The sequence below is a fragment of the Rattus rattus genome, chromosome 14 (assembly GCF_011064425.1).
Source record: "Rattus rattus isolate New Zealand chromosome 14, Rrattus_CSIRO_v1, whole genome shotgun sequence".
In the NCBI taxonomy this organism is placed as follows: Eukaryota; Metazoa; Chordata; class Mammalia; order Rodentia; family Muridae; genus Rattus; species Rattus rattus.
This window is the reverse complement of record NC_046167.1, coordinates 78,602,167-78,616,849: the sequence shown is the minus strand read 5'-3', so window position 1 is coordinate 78,616,849 and position 14,683 is coordinate 78,602,167. Positions and strand designations below refer to the sequence as shown.

At 48.1% G+C, this 14,683-nt stretch overlaps 1 protein-coding gene across 1 annotated transcript in view; it reads right to left on the bottom strand.

Annotated features, from left to right (window-relative positions):
- Positions 1-14,683, bottom strand: part of Agtpbp1 (ATP/GTP binding protein 1) — a 118,099-nt gene that overhangs the window by 82,170 nt on the left and 21,246 nt on the right. Inside the window, exons 5-9 of the mRNA XM_032885005.1 lie at positions 10,364-10,488; positions 7,354-7,421; positions 5,295-5,358; positions 4,264-4,410; positions 2,052-2,183 (exon numbers count right to left, since the gene is read on the bottom strand). Coding sequence (XP_032740896.1) covers positions 2,052-2,183; positions 4,264-4,410; positions 5,295-5,358; positions 7,354-7,421; positions 10,364-10,488 — 536 coding nt within the window. The remainder of the gene's footprint in view (positions 1-2,051; positions 2,184-4,263; positions 4,411-5,294; positions 5,359-7,353; positions 7,422-10,363; positions 10,489-14,683) is intronic.

Below are 14,683 nucleotides of genomic sequence, written 5' to 3'. Positions count from 1 at the left end.
TTACGTCAGTAAAATGCCACCAAACTGGCGGCTCCTGAGTGCAGGGAGACACTGCTCTGCCCTTCGCCACAGCAGCTCCCACTGACGCATCCAACACCTTTCTCGGTTGGCTGCTATATCCAAAATTATTTCACTTTTAATTTTTAATTCAAATCAAGTTTTAATTTATTAAACGATTTTCCACTTTCCTGATTCATGTTCATCTTTTCTTTTTGTTGTTGTTTGCTTTGTTTTTGGTTTGGAGACAATGCTTTCTCCCTGCAGCCCTGGCTGGCCTGGCACTCAGTCCATAGATCAGGCTGCCTGCCTCTGCCTCCTGAGGGCCAGGATCTAAGACGTGTTTTTTCTTTTGTTCCTTTCCTAACTCCTCCCTCGATTTTCCTGTTTCTATGTGTTCTTAACTCTGTTGATTAAATACCAAACTTTTCCATTTCTTTATGTCCTTTTTAGTCATAGGTGTTTGTCACTTTTCTGAGCACACCTTCAACGAAACTGTACGTGTACACCACATACACTAGATTCTACTTTTTCATTATTTCTAACTATGTGAGCATGTGCGTGTGCATGTATGTGTGTGTGTGCGTGTGTGCACATGAGTGTACCCACAGAGGCCAGAGGTCAACATCAAGTGGCTTCTATTGTTCTGCATTTTTGACAGAGGATCTCTCCCTGTAACTACAGCTCAGTGGTTCATGAAGACAAGCTGGGGACAGGCTCCAGGGATCCCCCTCTCAGCTCCTTCCTGTGACAGTGTATGGGCAAAGGGATCAAAGCTCAGGTCATTACTCCTGTACAAAGAGCACTTTTCTAAGTCATAAGCCATCTCCCCATGGTTCATTCATTTCACAGTCAGAAACCACACAGGAAATGTTTGCCTCGGGTTTGAGACCTCAGATCACAGAGTGAGCGACGGCTTTGGGCTACTGGAAGCCATCCCTACACAATCACTCTTGTCTCTATCTTCCTCGGAGACTCCAGCACCAGTCACTGTATACTCTGCGGCCTTCCTATCACAGGATGATAATTCAACACTGCTGGTGAGAATTCCTATGTGTCTTCCTTCTCTTTAATCCATGAATATAGAGTGTCTGTGGTGGTTTGAAAGAGAATGGCCCCATAGGCCCACAGGGAGTGGCACTATCAGGAAATGTGGCCTTATTGGAGTAGGACAGTGTGGCAGTAGGGGATGGCCTTGGAGGTCTGACAGACTCAAGCCAGGCCTAGAGTGGCCTGCTTGTTCTTCCTGCTGCCTGGGGATTGGGACATAGAACTCTCAGCCCCTTCGCCAGTACCATGTCTGCCTGCATGCCACCATGTTACCCATCATGACAACAACGGACTAAACCCCTGAGCTGTAAGCCAGACACAATTAAGTGTGTCTGTTGTAAGATGCCATGGTCATGATGTCTGCTCGCAGCAAGAGAAATGCTATGACAGTACCTTATCTTTGTTCCCTGTTGCTGTGATCAAAATACCCTGACAGAAGCAATCTGTAGGGAAAGGTTTTATTTAGCTCATAAATCCAGGAAACACTCCATCACAACAGAGAGTCAGGGCAGCAAGAGCCCGAAGTAGGTGGTCGGTCATATAAACCCAATCAGGAAGGAAGAGTGAGCAGTGCATGCATGCAGACCCTCAGCTCACCTTCCAGAGCTCGGAATCCTCTGCATAGGGAATAGTGCCCCCCACAAGGGGAGACTCTCCCCGCCTCCATTACCAACCAGGTACTCAGCACGGCAGAGCTCAGGCCAACCTGGCCTAGACTCCCTCACTGAGACCCTTTCCCAGGGGAGTCTGGACGGTGTGAGGTTGACAATTACTGCACAGACAGAAGCATGTCCCTGTTGTCAACACTCCGCACTCTTCCATGGGTGGCTTCTCCTTACCCCGGACCTTCACAGGTTAACAACTGATAACAATCCTTAGACCTGGTCACCTCACCTTCTTACCCCACAGCCCTTTTGCGTCTTAGGAGTCACATTAAAACTTACTAACATTCCTTCGTGTGACCCAGGACCCTGAGTCAACCACAGCCACCTGTCAGTACTCACAGTTGGTGCAATACACTCGTAACAGCTGAAGACAAGGCAGAACTAGGCGGTAGTTCTGAAAGTGCTGCTTGACCAGGTTCAGAGTTATGTTCAGGGCCCCATTTACTCTGGCTTTCACTCCAAATTTTTTATCTGTTTAAAAAAATTATTCAAATAAAACTTTTGAACAAAAATAATTTAAAGAGCAATCAAGACTCAGGATATAAGTCATGGGAGAGGGTTTGCCTAGCATGTGCCCGCGGTATAAGCACTAGAACTGCCAAAGAAGCAGATACATGAAACCTCAACCATGCATTTATATAAATGCAGTTGACATGAAACAGTCAAGATTATAATAACTCCTGCATGACTTCTAAAACCCCTTATCCTTCTGAAGCACACCCTACAACAACGTATCTAGGAACAGACAGGAGAATAAGACGGGAGCGGCAAGAGCAGCCCAACGTGGCAGTCCCATGAACTGATCTCCTATTCAGTGAGTCTAACTCAGTGACATCCCACGAGCACGCACAGGAAACAGAGTGGAGAACCTCAGTGTCCAGCACACCATTATTTAATACGAGCATACTCTTTTCATACTATAAAACAATATGCAAGTTAATAAAATGAGTATCTTCAGTGGAAAATAATGTGGCAAATCTGTCAAAGTGATGTCTACTAAGGAGCTGGAGAGGCGGCCTAGGAGAAACGCTGACTGCTCTTGCAGGGACCCAAGTCAGCTCCAGGACCCACAGTGAGCGCTTCGCAGCTGCATACGTCCAGTTCCAGGGAGGCCCAACAACTCTGGCTTCCTGGGGCATCTGCGTTCATGTACACAGGGGCACACACACATGTCCACTCGCATGCACACAGTTTAAAATGATAACCGTTTTTAAATTCATGAGGAATCAGAAGAGACACTGTGATGGTATAGCATGCAACACCAAAGCAAGGCAGTGAGCACCTCCCTTCCTTGAAACGTTTCATTTTTAATTTCCGACTAACACAACAATTACAGGTATTTGTAGAATGCAGGGTACTATCTTATCGCACATACATTCAGTATGTACAAGTCAGGGTAACGGGCGTTTCCACCTCATAGCATTACTGTGTCTACAAAGAACAGAAGTTCTTGATTTTATTCACAAACAGATCACAACCATGGAAAAATACTAAGTAACAAGAGCCGAAGAATACGAAGATTTAAAAAAAAAAAAACAGGACCAGCGGAGGTTAAACAACACAACTTCTAAGGCAGCAGGGAAAGTCACTTTCACTCCACAGGGAAAAAACAGAAAATTATTCAGGAAATTACTGTATAGCCTCAATGAATGACTTACGAACAGAAAAGTTGTACAAATAATAATGGGGAAAGCTCAGATTTAAGATGCAGAATAAAATAACGATGACCTATGTAAACCAAAATGGAAGAAATAAACACAACAACATCGTAATTTCATGAAAAGAAGGGGTAACTTGGTTATAATTAACAGAAGGTAATATACTAGCATATTTACCTATAACTATTCCATGTTCTAAAACATATCACAAAAAGGAACTCATGCATGTCAAATACAGAAGTTAGAGAAAAACAAGGCCAGGAGAACACGTGCACTACATGTAGTGTGAGGCCGCCCCCGGCTGCACTCTGAAACACGATGCTGAAGGTCCGGTTAGACACAGGCAGCGCTGCCTGACAACCTGCACAAGCTGCTCTCCGCTTACGCAGCCCAACCCTCTACACTGCTGTAGGCTCCATTCAGAGGGGGGCACCTTCTGTCCCCTAAATAAGCAGCTCTCCTTGTCCTCGGCCCAACCTCATCCCCATGGCTCTCTGCAGCTCTGACTCTCTCCAGAGCACTCAACTGCACACAGCACTAGCATGGTCATCACTGAACGCAGTCACAGCGCATGCCCACTTCACACATGTAACTTCTGAACACAGCATGTGCATTCTCTACATATGTGTGTATACACATATATATGTGCACATGCATGTACGCACACAAGCATGGAGAGACACAGATGCTGCCACTGCTCCACTTTATACCACATTCAAAACAACTCATTATGAATCTTGGATCCTCATTTCTTGTTAACTGTAAAAAACATTCCACGGTTAAACCCAAGAAAAAGGAGAACTTAGCACTTCAAAATTTAAGCAGCTTAAGACAAAGATTCAAAGTTACAAAGATCGTGCTACGGTCGATAATCATAAAAGCAGACCTCTTACCTTTTGGTCCAATCTTGGCAAGAATGGAGTGAGTCTGCACCATCACCTCCTCGTGTGGGGGAGAGTCTTTGCTGGCGTTCATGAGCAGTTGCAGCAGAATCTGTGAACCACCTTTGGCAACTAAGAAACTCGCTCTTCGGCCTCCACCTACAATGTTTTTAAAATACTGCAAACAGCGTATCTTCCCGTAGTGGACATTACAGTGAGGTAGCATTCAACGACTGTCTCATCCATTGGCTTCTAACACCAGCTACCATCAATCACAGGTCTTATTATCTGGCCCAGACCAGCCCTACAATTTGGGGTCTCCGCCTTTGCCAATGCCGGCAGGAAGGCAGGCGCCACCACACTCAGCTCCTTTTTTTTTTTTTTTTTTTTCATTTATTTTATTTTTTTTTTTCCGAGCTGGGGATCGAACCCAGGGCCTTGCGCCCTAGGCAAGCACTCTACCACTGAGCTAAATCCCCAACCCCCACTCAGCTCCTTCTTGTCGCGCTAACTGTGACACACTAAAATGCAGCACACAACACAGACGGGCACCAAAACGCTGGGCTCGGGTGCTGCAAGCATCGGTCGGCAAGGACAGCGTGCCGGGAACCTGACATCACTGCAGAGGCGGCTCGGTGACGAGCTTCCTACTCAGCCAGGCGGCCAGCCCCCAGCCACCAAAGAAGCGGGGCTCGGTCTCACGGCACTGTGGGAACCGGGACAGGAAAACCAATGGGGCTTGCAGGCTACTAACCCACCTGAAAACCTCAAGTTCCAGGTTTGGATTCTGCCTCAAAGGATCAAGGTGGCCGGTAAGAAAGGAAGACACCCAATGCCATGTAATACACATGCACCCAACCTACCCCAACCTCTTCTCTCCCTCCCTCTCCCCCTCTCCTCATCCCTCATGCAAGTAGCAACAACAGGAACATAACATTTCACTTCCCAAATTTCAGCACATCAAGAAAGTTTAAACGGCATGTGCAGGACACACCTCTCGTCACTGCTTACAAATACAGACCAAACCAGCGTGACTCACTCACCGGAGGACACCAGCTCGATGAGAATGCTCAGGATATTAAGTACAGTCTGAAGATCTTTCGTGTTCTGAAACACAGTTAATTGTTATTAAAACACTTACACTCTTTATTTCCAATGTTCTAACCTGCAGGTACTGACCTGTGTGTGGCAAGGACTGTGATCTCTCTAGGCAGCTGCACTGACTTCACTGTGCTCTTGCTAACACCATTTCCTGACACTGGCTTACTGACTTAGGTATTTGTGTTTGTGGAGGTGACATTGAGGTCGTGGGACGAGATGCAGGCACAGGTCCCCTGTACTGTGTAAGTGCTGGGACTTGAACTGAGGTCCTCAGAGTGGCAGCAGGAGCTTTTACCCTCTAAAACCAGGCAGCTCACTGCACCTCAGCTCCACAGGATCCAGCGCCTGCGGCCTCCATGGGCACCTGCTTCACACGCGCGCACACACACAGACACACACGCAGCTAACTCAATCAGTAAGGATTAAGTTCTTTTTCCTACTAAAAGGACTAAGATTTGGGGCTCTGCAGGTGAAGATGCCTGCCACACAAGTCTGACTTTAATCCTCAGAACCCATCTAAAGGTGGAAGGAGAGCGCTGACCCCACGAACTGCCTCACCCACATGTGGACTGCACTCTCCTACGCAAACACAGTATGTTTTTTAAAAGATCTAAGTCTTAAAAAACGTTTTGGAGAGATGGCATTGACTGCTCTTCCAGAGGTCCTGAGTTCAATTTCCAGAGACCACAAGGTGGCTCACAACCATCTGTAATAGGATCTGATGCCCTCTTCTGGTGTGTCTGAAGACAGCCACAGTATAGTCATGTGCATATATATAATAAATAAATAAATCTTTAAGTTTTAAAAAATACCTAAGATTAAATTTTAGTTATTATAATCATTAGGAAACAGATGTTTACATAATGTAAATTAGCACACTCGCATGTGTATTTACTTCAATATTCCTCCTCCTGTGTGTATGTGTGAGTGTGGGTGTGAGGGTGGGTGTAAATGTGTGTTTGTGAGTGTGTCTGTGTGTGAGACTGAGTGTGTGTGTGTGTGTGACTGTGTGTGTATGTGTGTATGTGAGTGTGTGTCTGTATGTGTATGTGTGTGACTGTGTGTGTGTGAGTGTATGTGTCTGTGTATATGTGTGTGAATGAATGTCTGTGTGTGTGACTGAGTGTGTGTGAGTGTGAGTATCTATGTGTGTGACTGAGTGTATGTATGTGACTGAGTGTGAGTGTCTATGTGTGTGACTGAGTGTGTGAGTGTCTGTGCGTGTATGTGTCTGTGTGTATATGTATGTGACTGAGTATGTGTGTGAGTGTATCTATGTGTGTGACTGAGTGTATGTGTGTGACTGAGTGTGAGTGTCTGTGCGTGTATGTGTCTGTGTGTATGTGTGTGACTTGAGTGTGTGTGTGAGTGTATGTGTGTCTGAGTGTAAGTGTGTGACTGAGTGTGAGTATCTATGTGTGTGACTGAGTGTATGTATGTGACTGAGTGTGAGTGTCTATGTGTGTGACTGAGTGTGTGAGTGTCTGTGCGTGTATGTGTCTGTGTGTATAAGTATGTGACTGAGTATGTGTGTGAGTGTATCTATGTGTGTGACTAAGTGTATGTGTGTGACTGAGTGTGAGTGTCTGTGCGTGTATGTGTCTGTGTGTATGTGTGTGACTTGAGTGTGTGTGTGAGTGTATGTGTGTGACTGAGTGTAAGTGTGTGACTGAGTGTGAGTGTCTGTGTGTGTGACTGAGTGTAAGTGTGTGACTGAGTGTGAGTGTCTATGTGTGTGACTGAGTGTGAGTGTCTGCATGTATGTGTCTGTGTGTATATGTGTGTGACTGAGTGTGTGTGAGTGTAAGTGTGTGACTGAGTGTGTGTGACTGAGTGTGAGTGTCTATGTGTGTGACTGAGTGTGTGTGACTGAGTTTGAGTGTCTGTGTGTGTGACTGAATGTCTGTGTGTACACGTGTGTCTGTGTGTGCTTGTATGCATCTGTGCTCACTCCATCGCCCCTCCCGTGACGGGAACACCAGTGAAGGCTGTCAGTCATACCTCCAATGTTGACAACAGAACTTCCATGCCTGTAGAACCTTTAGTTGTCATTTCCCTCCTTGTTTTTTCTGAAAAGTAAAAAATAAATTACTTTAAATGTGAGGCAAAAAGAATTCATAACATTTGCTCCACATAGCTAACAGTGAGAGCAGTATAAGCTGGCTCCTGGATACTCATCCCTCTAATGCTATTGTTTTGTGGTTATGATCCCACTTTCAGTTAACAAGACTTCTCTTCTTAACTGTCATGAACTAACAAATCAAAGTCCCTGCTGATCCTTCCAGAAATCTCACAATGAGAGCTGGCAGTGAGCTGTGAGAGGCGGACACAACGACTATGAGCAGAGCTGGAAAACTGCTCCTCAGCAGGAATGAAAGCCGAGCTCAATACATCCACTGGATTTAGTACTGGATCAAAATTCTGAGTCACGTGACTGAAGAAGAGCCTACGGAAGGGCTTCGATGTGAGAGGCAGAAGGTGCTGCCACTCACATGGCTGTCCCACAGGTGGATCGGGGACTGTGCAGTCTTCTATTCCACTCGGAAGTTCCTGCATCTTCTTCACGGTTCTCTGATTCACAAGAAGAGGCCCAGCCTTTCCTATCCGTGTTCTTCCCTACGCTCTCTGAGTTCCACCTTTAGCTCTCCAGCCAGGGGTCTATATGGAGGCACCTCATGACAGAATGAAGCAGACAGGGGTCCTAGTGCCTCAGAATCCAGAGCTCACCGCCTCACCTCTGCACACTTCTCTAAGAGGAACGGGATCACTCTGACACAGTCATGGCATTCGGAGGTTTGGAGCCCTTCTCTTTTTCTGACCAGAATATTAATGCCACAATTGTGTTGATACAGGGGATCATGACATTAGATCTCAACATTTTGAGATCTAAAAGATAAAAGACAATCCACTCTCAGTGTAGTATATGTAATTAAACTTCAAGAACAGGAGGGCTAAATTCAACGTTTCATACGGAAATAATCAAGGGAGTTTAGGAGCAGAGGGCCATGTGGGAGAAAAATAACAACAAAAAGGGTCCTGGGGAAAGACTCAAACCAAGCCTTCCCCAAGTGTCCAAGTCTCCTACCATTGCCTACTCACCCTTCCCTGCCTTCTTTTGTGTTGATTTTTAAAAACTATTAACAATTTAAATTCTCTTCCTGGTGTTTCCTATCAGAAAAACACAAGTCCTAACATGGTCCACGTCCACTCAGAGCAGATGTGCTAACGTGGGATCACTAGAGTGACACACACACACACGTAGGTTTCAGTGTAAGTTTATGACAGTTGTCATGCACACTGAACAAGGGTCCAGGACTTGAGCTGAGCATCTGTCACTAACAGTGACCTTCTCCTCTCAGTATCATCTCACACTCGTCCATGTGACTGTCACAAAGTTGTGACCGGCCACAAGCCAGTCCCCTGCTGTCAAATGTCATGAAAATGTAAGACACCCTCACATCTGCTCAGTGCTGCCCTCTACTGATGCTAACCAGCATGGCAGACTCACCCCAGGCATACTGTGCTTTAAACTAAAACGTTTTTATGCATGTGCTCCTTTGGCAATCTTACCTTTTACCCAGCCCAGCTGCCACCACCAAACAATATCAAATCTTATGAGAAAACAGAAGACTACTTCAAGAACCAGTAAACCCTTGGTGTACAAAGCAGGCTGGCGCCTTACATGACCACGTCACTGTAGATAGCAATGTCGCAGGTCTAGTCAGAAGGCAGAGCTCTGCATCCCTCGTGAGCCACCCGACTCTCAGCTTCAAACAGTGGCAACTGTGAGGCTGCGGACACAGTCCCTGCAGCCTCCAATCCCTCATCAATCTGCATCATCCAGTGATTCTGGACTCAGTGGCATTCCATTCTACCCCAGCGTCTCCCACACCCCGGAAGACTGTGATGTTCATACGGAGAATCCACTTAAACTTCATAGATTCTTGGCCTCCTTACAACAAAACCTCTCCTGTGCTCTACTTGGTCAGTCTGTGCAATGACCACTCTCAGGACCAGGATGATGCACAGAGATGGAGACCCCAGAAACATAAACATCTACTGAGGAAATCTGCAGACAGCAAGCAGAGGCCAGGAAGAAGCCAGGCAGGTTACAGCTGAGAGCACTCAAGGGTCAGGAAGAGCCCAGCCCTTCAGAGCTCACATCACGCCTGCCCGTGTCCCACACGCCTCAGAGAAGTAGGCCTTGCACTTCACCAGGCTGGGAAGGGCCACTCTGTCCGTCGGTGTGTGCTAGGCACACCTGGGCTTCTCTGGGTCTCGCTGTGGCTCACACTGAGCGTCACGGCCTAGAGAGCCTTTGCGCTGGACCTGCACGCAATGCTCAGCTGTTCAGACTGTTAGGGCTGTGGCTTTACAAGGGCAGTGATACTGCATGAGGCGGAATTATAAAAGTGTGACCTTTGGAAATTAGGGCACAGGGTGTGCTATGGTGCTTGGTAAGCAGGATCTCAACTGAGATGCCTAGGAGATGAACAGAGCCCACCACCACCCACCCGCATCTCAGAGGCCCTCCAGACAGACACACAGTCCAGACACACGGACTGTGGTGGAGAGTGTGAGCAGCAGTCGTAATTCACTGGGGGCGGCTACGCATGCAGGCTCACTTGCGCCTGGCTGCTCCACACTCTCTCACCACGGCTGCCTCCTAAAGGGCCACAGACAGCGGAGCCACCCGGCCACTGAGGCAGAACCAAAATGCCTGTTTGTGCATAAGCTAGCCAGTGCGCGCTCGCGCTCGCTCGCGCTCTCTCTCTCTCTCTCTCTCTCTCTCTCTCGCTCTCTCTCTCTCAGGCGCCTGTGTGTGAGAACAGGGTTCAAACCTAACGATTGCACTGAGAATCAACTGCCTCCAAAGGCCTTCAGTCTCCTACTTCCATCCAGACACCAAGAACTGGAATATTCTTCTTATCAAAAACCAGGACACTCTTAGCACCTGCTTTTAAAGAGTTGAAAAAATATTCCATAAAACAAGGAAGGGATTGGAGCTTACCTTGACTTTGAGCCAAATGAAGAATTTTGGATGTGACATGTCTGGCAGTGTCTGACTCTGTGGAATCCGTATTGATCTTCTCCAGCTGAGCCAAGAGTCCCACGACCCGAGAACTATTGGTAAGGCTAAAAGGAACATTACTCTCCATTAGTGTGGATTCTGTGCCAACCGCAAAGTAAATCACATACTGTTTAATGTAAATAGTAACCACTTCCATCTCATAGTCCCTCACTGTCTTCAAACACTGTTAATTTCTGGTGGAGAAATGCACTCTATTTCAGAAAACCACAAACAGCACGCACGCACTCACCCATCCTGGGACCCTCTACCCACTCTGTGCCCTTCCCCCCACCACGCCCTTGCACCCACTCTGCTCTCTCAAAGCTGACCCTTCTTCCTGCCCCACTCCAGCCTCACCCCCCCACCAGCCACGCCCTCACACCACCAGGCCCTCCATGCCCCATCCATATGTGCACACTTGTCCTATCTGACCCTCTCTCTGTGCCATGACGGTTATTGATGTGTACACATCACCTGGTTCTACTCTGGCCAGCAGACTTCAATCAACACCCTCTCCTCAAGCCAAGTGCTGTGGCCGTGCCTGTAAATCTAGAACTTGGAAGGCTGAGGCGAAAGGATTACTCCAAGTTCAAAGAAAGCCTGGACTACAGAGTGCATCCCAGGCCACACTGGGTACAGAATACAACATGATCTCAAAGAATAAAATAAAATAACCTGCCTCTCATGCACAAGTCAAATAAGTAAAGCCATGAGTTACGAGGCTTTCCAGGCAGAGGGAAGGGGTCTGGAGGGAGAAACAGGTGAGAAAGGGAAGTGGGTATCAGGAGGGCGAGCACAAGCAGCTCCATGAGTACCTCCTGAAAGGCACCATTTAAAGGCAATTCTGACAGACATGAAAGCGTGAGCCCATTAGACTCCAAGACAAGCACATGCTCGTGGACTCTGAGGTGGACAAGTAGCTGGAAGAACCATGAGAGCCTGCAAGAACAGCAGTCAGGACAGAGTGTACTTGGGAGCAAGCAAGGAAGATGGGCCACTCAGAGACCAGGAAGCCACGCTTAGTGAGGACTTTTCTTTTTTTTGGATTTGGGTTGAGTTTTGGCAGAAGAGCAATGTATTCTCATTCCTTAAAAGCTCTCTTTTAAGAACCAACTTCACAGTGTCCACTGACCTTCCCACACACCACAGCCTATGTGCAGCTCACTCATCCCACCACAGCACACATCATACACACAATAACAATAATTATAAATCTCTCTCTGGCTGGTATGCTGGGATTGTGAATTCACAGAACGGCCCCCATAGGGTCATAAGTTTGAATACTTAGTCCCCAGTTGGTAGAACTATTTGGGAAGGATTAGGAGGTGTGGCCCTACTGGAGGAAGTGTTGTACACAGACTCAAGCTTTGAGGCTTCAAAAGATTTGTCCCATCCACAGTGTACTCTCAGTCTCCTGCTTGGGGTTCATGATGTGAGCACTCAGCCATTGTTCTGCCTACCACCAGCCATCACTGAACCATAAACTCAAAAGAAAAAAACAAACAACCCTTTCTTCTACAGGTTGCCTTGCTCATGGTATTTATCATCACAACTGAAACCCTAAGACACCATTGCCAGGGTTACACAAATGATTCTGCATCAAAAAGAAAGGAGGAGCAAAAAGGAGCATGGGGAGAAAACAGACAAGGAAGAAGAAAAGGAAGAGGGAGAGGAAGAGGAGGAGGAAGGAGAGGAGGAGGGAGAGGGGGAGGAGGGAGAGGAGGAGGAAGAGGGGGAAGAAGAGGAGGGAGGAGGAGGAGGAAGGAGGGGGAGGAGGAGGAGGAGGAGGAGGAGGAGGAGGGAGAGGAGGAGGAGGGGGAGGAGGAGGAGAGGAGGAGGAGGAGGGAGAGGAGGAGGAGGGAGAGGAGGAGGAGGGAGGAGGGAAGAGGAGGAGGAAGAAGAGGAAGAGGAGGAGGAAAGGAAGAGGAGGAGGAGGAGGAGGAGGAGAGGAGGAGGAGGAGGAAGAGGAGGAGGAGGAAGAAGAGGAGGAAGGAGAGGAGAGGAGGAGGGAGAGAAGGAGGAGGAGGAGGGAGAAGAGAGGAGGAGGGAGAGGAGGAGGGAGAGGAGGAGGAGGGAAAGGAGGAGGAGGAAGAAGAGGAGGGAGAGGAGGAGGGAGAGAAGGAGGAGGGGGAAGAGGAGGAAGGAGAGGAGAGGAGGAGGGAGAGAAGGAGGAGGAAGAAGAGGAGGAAGGGGGAGGAGGAGGGAGAAGAGGAGGAGAGAGAGGAGGAGGAGGGGAGAGGAGGAGAGGAAGAGGGAGAGGAGGAAGGGGAAGAGGAGGAGGAGGGAGAGAAGGAGGAGGGAGAGGAGGAGGAGGAAGAAGAGGAGGGAGAGGAAAAGGGAGAGGAGGAGGGAGGAAGAGGAGGGAGAGAAGGAGGAGGAGGAAGAAGAAGAGGAGGAGGGAGAGAAGGAGGAGGAGGGAGAGGAAGAGGATGAAGAGATTCCTTCAAGTAAATCACATCTACCAACACAAAGATCAGTTAGGAGCTTCTGCCAGTTGATCCCATTTCTCTGCTGTAAACTAAAAGGATATTTGTGTCCACACTCTCTCTCTCTCTTTATATATGCTACCTGTTTTAAGACACTGACCTACATTCTGGAAATCAGAACTAGTCTTTACTTCATTCCACTAGCTCCTCAATCAAGTCACACACCCACAAATGAATTCTGAGGATATGTAATTCTAAATGTGCCTGTGACATTAACGTTAAGTGACAACCTACCACAACCTATCGTTGCCTAGAAGAGTTGCAAGTTGTCCAGACGGGGCTGTCCTGTGGCCATGCATGTGGGGGCCATCTTAACTGTTACTTGATGTAGGAGGACCTAACCAACCATGGGTGGCACCAGTTCCTGTCGTGAGCTGGGCCTGAGCTCTAAGAATAAAGGAGGGTGGCTGGATAGAAGGAGTAGGTGAGCAGGCAGTGGTGTGTACCCCTGCAGTTACTCTGTGACCTGGCCCTTGGGCACGGCAGTAGCGCATCTGAGCCCGGGCTCCTCCCACTGCACCTGCATCTCCATCAGCACAGCCTTCCCATGGCCGCACACAGTGCTGTACCAGCTACCCCTACTCTGTCTATAAACTCAACATTCGTGTTCTAAACTCCTTAACATTTCTTTGTCAAGGAGGTCAGAAGGCAACTCAAGGGAATTGGGCCTATCCTTTCCCTATGTGGATCCCCAGGTTCACGCCCACTACCATGAAATACTGACCCATCTCACCAGCCTAATGCGTATATGTAAGTATAGCCATTATCAAAGCAGTAAAATGGAGCACATGAGTAAAGCCTTAACAAGACACACAAACACACCAGTAAGATTATAAGCAAAGATAATCTCCTCTCCACTGTGACACTCTTAAGCACATGTAAGCCCATAAGAATGATCTATGTTCCAAATGCTACCCTACCATTTACCTATCAGTCAACCAAGGTTAACGAACTTAACTCCTTTGGGGAGCTGTTACTACTTCCGAAGGCAGGTGTCTAATGCTTTCTTTACCACATGCAAGGTATTCTGCAACCTCAATTTCCACTTCCTCCCACAGCACAGCCTTTACTGCCCACCACCACCTCGGTCAGCACACAGCCAGTCAGAGCCAGACTCTGCGGGAAGCAGGTATTCAGTAAGACTGCTTCCTGGACACTGGCAGCTGAAGTGTTCTCAGCAAACAAGATAGGACCTACTGGTCATCTGGTGTGTGCTCCTTGTGTCCTCCCAGTTCTCCAAAGCCCGCCACCACCAACGGGGAGAGTCAGACAGCACTGGCACCCGCAGCTCTTCCTCAATAACGCTGACCGCAGTGGGTGAGGCAGCACAGGCCGCAAGCACCACGGAGCAGCAGAGCCCTCAGTGTTTCCCTCAACACAGCCAAAGGTTGGCAGTCAGTCTCCCGGCAAACACTATGGTGGTGACCCAGCCAGCCTACTGCCTCCCAGCCTCTCAATGTTAACTGTGCTCCTGGGGAAGCCCCACCGGCCTTTGAAGACGACCTTCAAAGGAGTGCGCAGGGGAGATGACACACATGGCTAGATGGGACGCACACATTCCCAGCCCAACACCGTCCTTGGCACTGCGTTCCTTTCCCCTGTTTGCTGTTCTTCACGGTTATGTATGTGTATGTCATAAGCTGTATGGGTTTCACAGCCTCCATTCGCCTCAACAAGCCTACCCTCCTGCCGCCATGCCTTCCCTGCATGTGGCCCACTAAGCTTAGTTAGTGGGAGGCTATTTTCAAGGGCATAGGCAACTTAGGAGTGGCTA